Genomic DNA, 11,856 nt, shown 5'->3' with positions numbered 1-11,856 from the left:
TATGCTTTGTGGCTCCTGGAAATTTGAAGCAGATCCAAGTCCAACCAGACACTTAGATCTACTGTTAAGACAGAACTAGACCCTGGAAAGTCAACTTTCTAGACTGCAAAAGGCATGAGGAAAGGCCTTGAAGTGCTTCAGATTTACAAGGCTGTCCTGAAACAACTGACCATAGATTTTCAGAGCTGAAGGGGGCCTTCAAGAACATGTTACAAAGAAGGAAACTGAGGCCCAGAATTCTACAAATGGTTTGAAACTGTCACCTTGATCCACTTTCCTCTATTCCACACTCTATATCCCACTATGGATTCAATGGGTTGGTTATCCTAGGGTCAGGGACAGGAGGAAAAGGATTTGTTTTAGAACCATCCAGAAATATTCTTCACCTCCCAGAACGCGCTGTGCCTAGGTCAGCGACTCTTTATCAGCCTTGGATAGGTCATTTGGCCTACTGCCTGGAGGAACTGAAATTAAAAATGGTCCCCAGGACTAAACTAGACTCAGCTAAGAATTAACAAAACTTGAAAAGAGCTTGGGTGGAAAATTATGTGTGGGAAGCGAGACCGGCGAAGCCTCACCCTTGGTGGAATTGGAGGAGGGAGAGAATTTGGGGGAGGGGCACATGTGGAGCTTAATCTCTGCAATTAGTATGACATTTTCAAGGAGAAGTGAGTTTAGGATTAGGCTGGGGAGTGAAAAAGCAACAAGACCCGGGAAAGGGGTCTTTCAGAGGGTGGCTCTGAAAATATTATACCTATGGGAAGGGTTGGAAGGAAAAGGAAAATTCGAGGTTGAGCAGGAGTGGACTTTGCTCCGGAGTCCCCACAAGCTTGAATTCCTATCTACATCTACGTTTGCATAAACCAAGGCCCGATTCCCATTGCTCTCTGTTTTTTCCTCCCAATATTCAGTCCTCTGACAGAAGGTGTTAGACATGAAATGCTCCTTGCCGTCGGCACCCCCGGCTCTCCCAGCCTCCACGCATGAGCTTGTTGCTCAGCTACTGCTGGCCTACTGAAGGTGTCAGTTGCCCCATATAGCCAAGATTTCCCACTGGCACTAGACCCTTGAAAATCCCTTATCTTGGAAAGGTTATAAAATACATCTTGTCCTAGTGCCCCTAAGGACTTGGCCTTTTTTTTTTTTTTTTTTAAGATTTTATTTATTTATTTGACAGACAGAGAGAGATCACAAGTAGGCAGAGAGGCAGGCAGAGAGAGAGGAGGAAGCAGGCTCCTTGATGAGCAGAGCCCGATGCAGGACTTGATCCCAGGACCCTGAGATCATGTCCTGAGCTGAAGGCAGAGGCTTAACCCACTGAGCCACCCAGGCGCCCCAAACTTGGTCATTTTTGATCTCAGGAATTCTCTTGCCAATTGCTTTGGAAATCTGTAGCTGTTCGCCAATACCACCACCACCGCCATCACTGCCGCCACCGCCAGTGCATTTTCTCTAACCTTCGTCTCCAGTTGGGGCCTGCTTGCCCAACACCTCAGGCCTCCCCAGTGAACCCAGAGCCACTGATGCATTTGAGGTATCACAAACATTCATGTTAGCCCCTAGGTCTTGGCTCCTAATGACAGGCCTGAATGAAATTCAACCTACAGCAGTGGTATTTCAAAGCCAACATTTTTGGCTTGACACACTTAAAATACAACAGATTTTTAAACTGAAGTAAGGCACCCATTTAAACTTCAGGAAGGAGTGACAACCAGGCAGTGACAAGATGGCTGGGATGAACTTTCAGGTTGTCAGAGGCCCCCTGAAGGGAGAGAGGGGGGCAAGAACTGAGAAAGAAAACTCAACAGCAGCATCGAGGGCAACCTGAAGCAGGTCGCCTTCCTCTCAGTATCAGGGCCAGGGCCAGGGCCTAGAGCCAATGCAGAGACCAGGGACAGCACTGCAACCTTCCACTGACAGTAGCTCTTGAATCAGGATCTCCTGGGTCTGTTTCTTTCAAGCCTCCCTCTGTGCCAATCCCTCCGCTCCTAAGGGGCAGCCACAAATTTCCATTTCCGTGGATTCCAGCATTCACTTTCACCATCCTTTCTTTTTGCCAACATGTCTCCCAGTCACCAAGATCACATACAGGACCATCGGACCTCAGAGACAGCTCACACAGAGTCACATTGAAGATTCGGTGGCCTCCTTTCTCGTGGCTTCCAACTATTGCCCTGCAGATGGTTCCCAGAAGCAAGATCCACATCTCTGACCATCTCCTGGACACTTACTGCCACCGACTATGTTATTCTCATCTTAAAACTCAGTATGTCCAGACTAAGGTCACCTTTTTTCTAAAGCTGCTCCTCGTCTCAACTTCCCCATCCTGGCTCAAAACCCAGAATCCTTTGCAATGTCTCCCTTCCTCTGGCCCCTCATTACCCAGGCAGTCCCCAAGCAACCACAGCCTTCTGTTTCCAGGCTGCATCACTCTGCCATTGTAGAATGGCGAAGGCACCTCAGACAGTAGCCGGCAGACCTCCAGCGGAGTCATGGCCTTGGTTCTCAGGGATAACACTTCTCAAAGGAGGAGCTGGAACCAGCGTCCTTGTGCCCAAAACCCTGCCCATTGCTCTTGCCTGCCATGTTTTCTTTCTGAAGGCCTGTCAGTCTCCTACTCAAACACTTGTAATCCAAGCTCTTAACCAGTCATCTGGGCCTCTCCCCAGTTTTTCCACAACTGACTTCTCTGACTTTCTGTCCCGTTTCTTCCTGACACAAATAAGAGCTCTTACTAAGCATTTTCCATGTACCAGGCACTATTCTAAATGCTTTACCTGTATTAACTCTATCCTCACAAACTTAGGAAGGAGGGCGCTGTTAGGATTCCCATGTTGAGGAATGAGGAAACTGAGTCGGCCCTCATTCCCCCGGCCTGCAGTCTCTCCCCTCCCCCATCTCCGGGCTTCACTTTTCTACCCCAACACTGCTCAGCCTCTCTCTCTCTTCCAGCGGCTCTGCTCTGACTCCCCGGAGCATCCAGCTGTCTTTCCCCTCCCCCTATGCAGCTTGGCACGATGTCTGTCCTGCTTTGTGTTGCTTGTTTTGGTGCCGGTGTCCCATCCCCATGGTCCCAGGTGCTCCTTCCGGAGTGTTCCCCATGCCTTTGCTCCCTGGGGGTGTCCACACAGCACGCTCACCTCCCTTCTGTCTGGTACTTCTGCTTGGAGCTTGTAAGCAAGCACCCCACCGCACAGGGACACCTGGGCCTGAGCACAGAGCTGAGGCCAGATGGTGACGGAGAGGCCTGGGGCAGCTGACCAATTCAGACTGCTCTGAGAGGAGCTTTCGGGTCCGGCTGATGGTTGGGTGTGACTGAGTCCCTTGCCTGCTACACAGGGTCTCAGGCTTGCCTCCAGGCTGGGGAAGGACTTCCTCTGGGCTCCATGGATCTAGGCACCCCCAGTCGGCCTTGCTCCTTCCCCTCCCCCACTTAGGCCTGACCTTCACCAAGACAAGCCTGCGATCCATACTCATTTGGTTTTTTGAGAATGAGTCTTCCTCCTCTCGCCCATGTCGTCTCCATGCCTGACAGAAGGTTACATGCTCATTTCCAGATTCCTTTTTTCCTCTTCTAGCTTCTCTGAGTTTCCTGCCTGCCTCCGTGGAGACCTCTTGCTCCTTCTCCCCAGCCCAGTAGCCCTCTCTCCTCTCTTTTTCTTGTCCCAAGTTGCCGACCTAGGTGTGTATATTCTGATCAGGGGCCTGCTCCTGGCTTGCCTGGACAGGTTACCTTCCAGCTCTGGGCCTCGTTGTTCACATCTGTAAAAGGACGCAGCTGGACTAGACGGTGAGTGGCTGAGCCTTCCAAGTCCATTCTCCCTTTCACAGTCATCCCCTCCTCTTCTCAGTTTTCTCTCTCAGGGGAGGCTTGCCCTAGCCCCAGGGGAGCTGTGGCTCCTGTTCTCTGTCTAAGCGACCAGCCCTGGGCCTCCTCCCCAGGCCTGGCCCCGGCTCCACTCCATGTGGCCCGTCTGAGAGGCTGGCCCCAAGCCTGGCGGCAACTCCACATTTCTCTGTTTTTCCTTTTTTTTCCCCTCTCTTTCCCGGAGTTAACAAGAAGCAGATGTGGCGCACGATGGTTGGAGAGGTGGGGGGGGGGGGGGGGGGGAGGGGGGCCGGCCGGCAAGACGGGGGGGAAGGGAGTGAGCAAGAGAGGGAGGCAGGAGGCCAGGGCCCGCCCCACAGCCACTCTTGCGCCTCTGAACAGCCACAGGGGCAAAGCCCTGTCACCTCCAGGATCCGGTCACTGGGGAAAACAGATAGGGAGACCAGAGGAGGGCCAGCTAGGGCGAGGGGGTGGAGGCCCAGGAAGCAGCATCTGAAAGGGGCAGGGACCAGCCACAGGAGGCCAGGAGGCACAGAGAACACACTCCCCTCAGAAGTGGAGAAGAGGAGAGCGGAAGGAACCGAGGGAGGGACGGACAGGAGCCTGAGGAGGAAAGAGGAGGGGGAGAGGGGTCAGGCCAGGCGGCCAAGAAGGAGGCGTGTGGCTGGGGGCTGCCACAGGAAGCTGGGGACAGGACCCGGCCAGCGCTGTCCCGCGGAGCAGCGGCATCCCCTGCTCCAGACAGAGGCGCCAGCGGTCGGGCCGGGATGTGCCTCTGAGGGCCACCGCGGAGCCCCCCCACCATGGCCCCCAGCGCCCTCTGGAACTGCTACCTCTGCTGCCTGCTGACAACAGTCGTGGGGGCTGCCAGCTACTCCCCTCGCGGTTACAGCCTCTACACAGGGGGCGGAGGGGCCCTCAGTCCTGGGGAACCCCAGGCCCAGAGCGCCCCCCGGCCTGCCAGCCGCCACAGGTAAGAGTCTGGGTCCCAGACCCAGGCTGCACGCGGGTGGGAGGATGAGTCAGAAGGTGGGTGTCCCCGCCCCCGCCTTGGCCACCCTCTCCAGGGCTAATGCGGGGAAGAGCGGGAGAAGAAGCCCAGCCAGGCAGCTCTGCACAAGCCCACCTTCCCACAGAGCATTTCTAGGGCCCCCTACATAGATAGGTCCCCCTCTCACCTCGGGGGCCTGCAGTTAGGTGCCCAGGGAAACCACCATGAGGGGCCTGGGCCAGGCCTCCCTGCATGCTGCCAGCTCTGTACCAGCCTGCTATCCTCCAACAGACCTTTATCCCTTCCTCGGGCTCCATGGGCCCATCCAGTCCATCTGTGACTCTTTTGGACACCACTCCACTCTGTTCCTTTGGGCTCTCCAGCCAGACACAGATCAAAAGCCAGCTTGAATGGGGCAGAGAGTGTAGAACGCAAGCCCCAAGGGGGCAGGGCTCATCAATGGCTTATTCTCTACTTAACCCTGAGCTGGACCCTTGCCTGCCCTGTCCTCTCCCCTGAGGGGTGGGTGGAAGCCAGCATCCAGAGGATCACCAGAGGGACCCAGCCAGCTGGCTCCGACAGGCCACTCCGAGCTAGGGATTGACACAGAAAGGGACGTGAATGAATGTGTGGATTCAGAGGCTCCCCACGACCCCCAGTCATGAGGATCAACTTCATGTAGCTGTGGTTTTCCATTCTGTGCCTCCTCTCGCTGTCTTGAAAAGTCTTCACCAACTCCTACTGCTCAGGAAAGCGTGGGGGCAGCTGCCGCTGCCAAAGTCCTGGCTCCCCCTGGACCCCAGGGGCCCTTTGTCTTTTGACCCTCCCTCAGCCCCTCTGGTAGCCCCTGGGTCCTCCTCTGGGGCTCGTGTCTCTGGCCCTTGGGCCCAGGTGGGGTTGTGCCTACAGGAACTGGTGTGCCTATGTGGTGACCCGGACAGTGAGCTGCGTCCTGGAGGATGGAGTGGAGACCTTCGTCAAGCCGGACTACCAGCCCTGTGGCTGGGGCCAGCCCCAGTGTCCCCGAAGTATCATGTGAGCTCCAGCGCTGGGGGCTGGGTACTTGGTGGGGGCTGGGCTAGGGCAGAAGGAGGGCAGCCGGCTCGGGGAATTTGTACAAAGCAGGTAGCCAGAGGCAGGACCAGGGGCTTCAGTCAGAGCCATTTTGAGAAGACCCAGAGGCAACAGTTTGGGGTGGATACAGAGGGCAAAGTCACCAGGACCACCCTGCCGGGCCCCAGACGCCTCTCTGGGCTGAGTCAGGCTCAAGATGAGGAGTTTGAGGTTCCAGCATAGGACAGGGGGAGGACGAGCAGGATTTGGCCATTGGCCAGCAAGCTGACAGCTGTCAACTGAGTGCAGCCACATGCTGGATGGTAAGGGGGACTAGGCCTGAGGGACAGGCCTTATCCACCACCAGCAGCTGCCCATCTCTGAGGACAGGACTCAGGGTCACTGACAGTACAGGGAAGAGTAAAGAGTCCTCCCTCTGCCCCTTCCAGGTACCGCAGCTTCCTCCGCCCTCGCTACCGAGTGGCCTACAAGACTCTGACGGATATGGAGTGGAGATGCTGTCAGGGGTATGGGGGCGATGACTGCACTGAGGGTCCCGCCCCGGCACTGGGTCCTGCACTCGCCACGCCACGCCCCCGGCCCCGGCCTGCCCGCCCCAACCTCTCTGGCTCCAGTGCAGGAAGCCACCTGAGTGGACTAGGTGGGGAAGGTGAGTATGGGAGCCACTGGGGAGAGAAGTGGGGGCTGGTGCTGGCTGGAAAATGTGGGGCCAGGCTGCTGAGGGCCACGGAGTGAGATCCCTGAGATTCTCTGCCTGCGTGTGCACTGTGTGTGTAGCATGCGCGCATGTGTGTGTGTATGTTAGTCACATAGAAACGGAGAATGAGAGAGATCAAGAGAAAAAGAAGGCAGAGAAAGAGATCGTGCTCACGCACACCCACATGTGGCCTAGTTGGGAACGGCAGTGGGAGGAAAGGGGAATTCCTTCGAGAAGCTTGGGCACCAAGGGGATAGACCGATCAGACTACAAGTCCTAGAATGCACTGCACCCGACTACAGGTCCCAGGCCCCTCGGTGGCCTCTGGAGACTGCAGGTCCCAGAATGCAGCAGTCCCCGCTGGCCTTCCCGAGTGTGCGTGCCGTGCACTGCGGATGTGCTGTGCTCGCCTGCCCGGGAGATAGTCATGCTGTAAGGATGGAAACAGGAACTTCTGGCTGATGGTCCCACCTTCCAGCTGGAGCCCCCACAGGCTTCCCGTGGAACCTCGTCTGTCCCTGTGCTGTTGTGGAGAGACGTTGCTCAGAATAGCCAATATGGTGGGGCCCACAGTGTCTCCCCGCGCTCCCATTTCACAGACAAGGAAGCAATTTCTCAGACTCCCTCTGAACTGTAGACTTGGTGGTCAGATGGGTGAGCTGGGTTTGAAACTTGGCTTTGCCACTTACTAAACTTATAATCCATGGCCCAGCTCCGTCATCTCCTCTGGTTCTCTTTCTCATGGTATACAAAGTGGGAGAAGCTGCAGTGTCTGTCCAGGGGAGTCTGTTGGAAGGGGGCAAAGCCATGGTATGATTTTGGCCCACAGGCATTCAGTAAATGGGGTTTCCTTCCGCCTTTTCTTGCCCAGAGTACCCAGCCGAATCAGCGAGGCCCTCTCGCTAGAGCTGGGGAGACCAGGGTCCAGGGAGTTAGAGGCTCTGAGCTCTGAGGCCCGGCCCCCATGCCTGATGCCATCCCCTCTCTGCCAGGTCCTGGGGACTCAGAGAAGGTGCAGCAACTGGAGGAGCAGGTGCAGAGCCTGACAAAGGAGCTGCAGGGCCTTCGAGGCGTCCTGCAGGGACTGAGCGGGCGCCTGGCAGAAGATGTCCAGAGGGCCGTGGAGACGGCCTTCAACGGGAGGCAGCAGCCTGCAGATGCGGCGGCCCGCCCTGGCGTGCACGAGACCCTCAGTGAGATCCAGCAGCAGCTGCAGCTCCTGGACAACCGCGTCTCCACCCATGACCAGGAGCTGGGCCATCTCAACAACCATCACGCCGGAGGAGGAGGAGGAGGTGGCGGCAGGGCCCTGGACCCCACCCCGGCCCCTCCTGGCCACAGCGAGGAGCCGCTGCAGGAGCTGGAGCGACGGCTGCAGGAGTCCTGCTCCGTGTGCCTGGCGGGGCTCGATGGCTTCCGTCGGCAGCAGCAGGAGGACAGGGAGCGGCTGCGGGCCCTGGAGAAGCTACTGGCCTCCGTTGAAGAGCGGCAGCGGCAGCTCCCTGGGCACGGGATCCGCAGGCCCCTTCAGGAGTGCTGCCCTCCTGAGCTGGGCCGGCGGCTGGCAGAGCTGGAGCGGAGGCTGGATGTAGTGGCCGGCTCGGTGACGGTGCTGAGTGGGCGGCGAGGCTCCGAGCTGGGAGGAGCGGCCGGGCAGGGGGGCCACCCCCCAGGCTACACCAGCCTAGCGTCCCGCCTTTCTCGCCTGGAGGACCAATTCAACTCCACTTTGGGTCCCTCAGAGGACCAGGAGGCGGGCTGGCCTGGGCGTCCTGGGGGCCTGAGCCACTGGCTGCCTGCCGCCCGGGTTCGACTGGAAAAGCTGGAGGGACAGTTGGCCAACGTGAGCGGGGTGCTGGGTGGGCGGTTGGATCTGCTGGAAGAGCAGGTGGCAGGGGCTGTGCAGGCGTGCGGCCAGCTCTGCCCCGGGGCCCCTGGGGAGCAGGACTCCCAGGTCAGCGAGATCCTCAGTGCCTTGGAGCGCAGGGTGCTAGACAGCGAGGGGCAGCTGCGTCTGGTGGGCTCTGACCTGCACAAGGTGGGAGCGGCCGGGGAGGCCCAACAGGCTGCCCTGGAGGAACTCCAAGGGGTCGTGAGCCAGCTCCAGGGGCGCGTGGACGCACAGGATGAGACGATGGCAGAGTTGGTCCTGCAGCTGAATCTCACGGCCTCACGGCTGGGTCAGCTGGAGGGACTGCTGCAGGCCCGTGGGGATGAGGGCTGTGGGGCCTGCGGCGGCGTCCAAGAGGAGCTGGGCCGCCTTCGGGATGGTGTGGAACGCTGCTCATGTCCCCTGTTGCCCCCACGGGGCCCTGGGGCTGGCCCAGGTGTTGGGGGACCTAGCCGAGGGCCTCTGGATGGCTTCAGTGTGTTTGGGGGGAGCTCAGGCTCAGCACTCCAGGCCCTGCAAGGAGAGCTCTCTGAGGTCATTCTCACCTTCAGCTCTCTCAACGACTCACTGCATGAGCTCCAGACCACCGTGGAGGGCCAGGGTGCTGATCTGGCTGACCTAGGAGCCACCAAGGACCGCATCATCTCAGAGATTAACAGGCTGCAGCAGGAGGCCACGGAACATGCTACGGAGAGTGAGGAGCGCTTCCGAGGCCTGGAAGAGGGACAGGCACAGGCTGGCCAGTGCCCCAGCCTAGAGGGGCGATTGGGCCGCCTTGAGGGAGTCTGTGAGCGACTGGACACGGTGGCCGGGGGACTGCAGGGCCTGCGCGAGGGCCTTTCCAGACACGTGGCTGGGCTCTGGGCTGGGCTACGGGAAACCAACAGCACCAGCCAGACACAGGCAGCATTGCTAGAGAAGCTGCTAGGGGGACAGGCGAGCCTGGGCAGGCGGCTTGGAGCCCTTAACAGCTCTGTGCTGCTCCTGGAGGACCAGCTTCACCAGCTCAGTCTGAAGGACCTCACTGGTGAGGGGACAAAAGGAAGCATGTGGTGGGAGTTGGGGGGGAGCCCCTTTTAAGTCCTTTCTTTTTCCTTCCTTCCTCCACAATAGCCCCTCATAACCTCATATACTTTCTCCCTACTCTGCCCAGCATAATTACAGACCCACCACTGTCCTGGGGGATGGTTTGTCCACAAGAGATAAGCTCCCCACTCTCCCCTGGCAGCTCAGACAGGCCGGTGGGTCGGGGCAGGGCACAGCCAGGTAGCCAGCATGAGCGGCAGGGGGCCTCACCAACCTGCCCATGGAGCCATGACCTTCCTTGTCCTTTGGAAACTCCTTTTATGGCTTTCCTTCAATTTAATTTTGTCGCCATAGGGCCTGCGGGTGAGGCAGGGCCCCCTGGGCCTCCTGGGATACAGGGACCACCAGGCCCTGCTGGACCGCCAGGACCTCCAGGCAAGGATGGACAAACAGGGCCCATCGGGCCACCAGGTATGTGAGCTGAGATCCCTACCACAGCTAGGCTTCCCCACACCTCTAGCAGCCTAGGCTTGACATTCATTCCACTCTGAACTTGACAGAGAAAGGAGGAAAGGGGCAAGGAGTTGGGGGGTGTGTGTGTCTTACATGGCTGGCAGTGACTAGGAGCTGGGACACTCACTGTGTGGATTAGTTGGATATGGTGGGCTGAGCGCTGTGTTGAAGACTAAGGCTGAGCTATGAAGACGGGGCTATGGAGGGTGAGAGAGGCTGGGGCCTGGTTGAACAAATGGACTGTATTTCTCCTTGTCTTGATACCCCCCATTCCTGCTGTGGAGTCTGTGTGACACCTACCACAGTGAGAGAGACTCAGCAGATGTTTGCTGAGTAACTTAGAGCTCCCCCACTTCTCACTGCTCCCTCTCCTCCTCCCACAGGTCCCCAGGGAGAGCAGGGTAAGTTCGTCTCATTTGGTGCTGGAGGGAGGGAAACAGAACTGGAGGTTGGAGGATGCAAGGCCTCAGGCAGCCGTGGAGGTAGAGACCCCGGAGGGAAGGGGGCAGGAAGCTCTGCACTGAGCATCCACTCTGACCCCCACCTTACCCCTACCCAGGAGTGGAGGGGGCACCGGCAGCCCCTGTCCCCCGGGTGGCCTTTTCAGCTGCCCTGAGTTTGCCACGGTCTGAACCAGGCACAGTGCCCTTCGACAGAGTCCTGCTCAACGATGGGGGCTACTACGATCCAGAGACTGGTAAGCCTGGAGGCAGGCTGGCTGGGCAATGGGCAGGCCGGGGAGGTGGTGCAGTGATATGTTCTCATCCTTGCCTCCTTGGGCAAGGGGGATATTTTCATGCTCTGGTTTGGGGAGACCTCTATTTACTTCATTTATTCATTCTCACCACAGCTTGGTTGAAGGGTTGGGGGAAGGAGCGCTTATTTTGCCGGGGGTGGGGGGGTGCTGGGGCTGCTGTAATGAACAAAACACCAAATTCCCTGGCCTGGTGGAACTTACATTCTAGTGCATGTCGCATGACAAGACCCAGCAGGTGTCTCCCTAGTCCAGGAGTTCCGGGTGGGCTCCCCAACACCTCCTTGGCCCCTGCCACCCGTCTCGCCTCCTGACTACCACCCTTGTCCCCAGGCGTGTTCACAGCACCTCTGGCCGGCCGCTACTTGCTGAGTGCGGTACTGACCGGGCACCGGCACGAGAAAGTGGAGGCTGTGCTGTCCCGTTCCAACCTGGGCGTGGCCCGCATAGACTCTGGTGGCTATGAGCCTGAGGGCCTGGAGAATAAGCCGGTAGCCGAAAGCCAGCCCAGCCCTGGCGCCCTGGGCGTCTTCGGCCTCATCCTGCCCCTGCAGGCTGGAGACACAGTCTGCATCGACCTGGTCATGGGGCAGCTGGCACACTCAGAGGAGCCGCTCACCATCTTCAGTGGAGCCCTGCTCTACGGGGACCTGGAGCTAGGACACGCGTAGACAGAGGGCTGAAGTGTCTACGCGGGCCAAAGAGCCAGCGGGGGTGACGGGGCTCCCCGGGCTCCCCGCCCGAGATGGGGCTCCGTTCTGGCCCCAGCCCTAGGCGAGCCGCCCTCCCCGCACCCTCTGTGGCACAGGCGCCCAGAGCACTCCTCTCCATGGCCTGAGCGCGCCGGGTCGGGGACTCGGGGGTCCTCTCGTCCAGACTTTTGTCTGCTCACGGTCCGCGGCAGGGCCCAGACTGCGGAGGAGCCAATCAATCCTCGCACCCTCGGAGCTCCTCCAGCTGGTCTCCGGGCCGATGCAGGGCTCTCCCGAAGGGCTCCGGCCCCACCGCCATACTAAACTATTCAGGAATAAAGACACTTGGTTTTTCTAAAAAACAAAACAAAACAAAACAACCTGTCTGC

The 11,856-nt window shown here is 58.6% G+C and overlaps 1 protein-coding gene across 2 annotated transcripts; it reads left to right on the top strand.

The window, feature by feature from the left end:
* The first annotated feature begins 2,867 nt into the window (after positions 1 to 2,867).
* On the top strand, positions 2,868 to 11,849 carry EMILIN1 (elastin microfibril interfacer 1). 2 transcript variants are annotated; one of them, XM_032849527.1, is made up of 9 exons: positions 2,868 to 3,790; positions 4,571 to 4,802; positions 5,730 to 5,855; positions 6,323 to 6,543; positions 7,584 to 9,509; positions 9,863 to 9,979; positions 10,405 to 10,422; positions 10,581 to 10,718; positions 11,109 to 11,849. In XM_032849527.1, exons 2-9 carry the CDS (start codon positions 4,633 to 4,635, stop codon positions 11,444 to 11,446), a joined length of 3,054 nt encoding a protein of 1,017 aa, XP_032705418.1. In that variant the 5' UTR covers positions 2,868 to 3,790; positions 4,571 to 4,632; the 3' UTR covers positions 11,447 to 11,849. The 2 variants fall into 2 exon arrangements, with proteins under 2 accessions (XP_032705418.1, XP_032705417.1); XM_032849526.1 differs by lacking the exon at positions 2,868 to 3,790 and having other exon boundaries at positions 4,137 to 4,802.
* Positions 11,850 to 11,856: the final 7 nt, after the last annotated feature.

The sequence above is a fragment of the Lontra canadensis genome, unplaced genomic scaffold (assembly GCF_010015895.1).
Source record: "Lontra canadensis isolate GAN:19392208 unplaced genomic scaffold, GSC_riverotter_1.0 scaffold232, whole genome shotgun sequence".
In the NCBI taxonomy this organism is placed as follows: Eukaryota; Metazoa; Chordata; class Mammalia; order Carnivora; family Mustelidae; genus Lontra; species Lontra canadensis.
This window is presented reverse-complemented; position numbering and strand designations above follow the sequence as displayed.

Coding starts and splice junctions, on each gene's coding strand:
- EMILIN1 (XM_032849527.1), top strand. CDS start 4,633: ATGGCCCCCAGCGCCCTCTGGAACTGCTACCTCTGCTGCCTGCTGACA. Junction 4,803..5,729: donor CGGCCTGCCAGCCGCCACAG/GTAAGAGTCTGG, acceptor TTGTGCCTACAG/GAACTGGTGTGCCTATGTGG. Junction 9,510..9,862: donor CAGTCTGAAGGACCTCACTG/GTGAGGGGACAA, acceptor TTGTCGCCATAG/GGCCTGCGGGTGAGGCAGGG.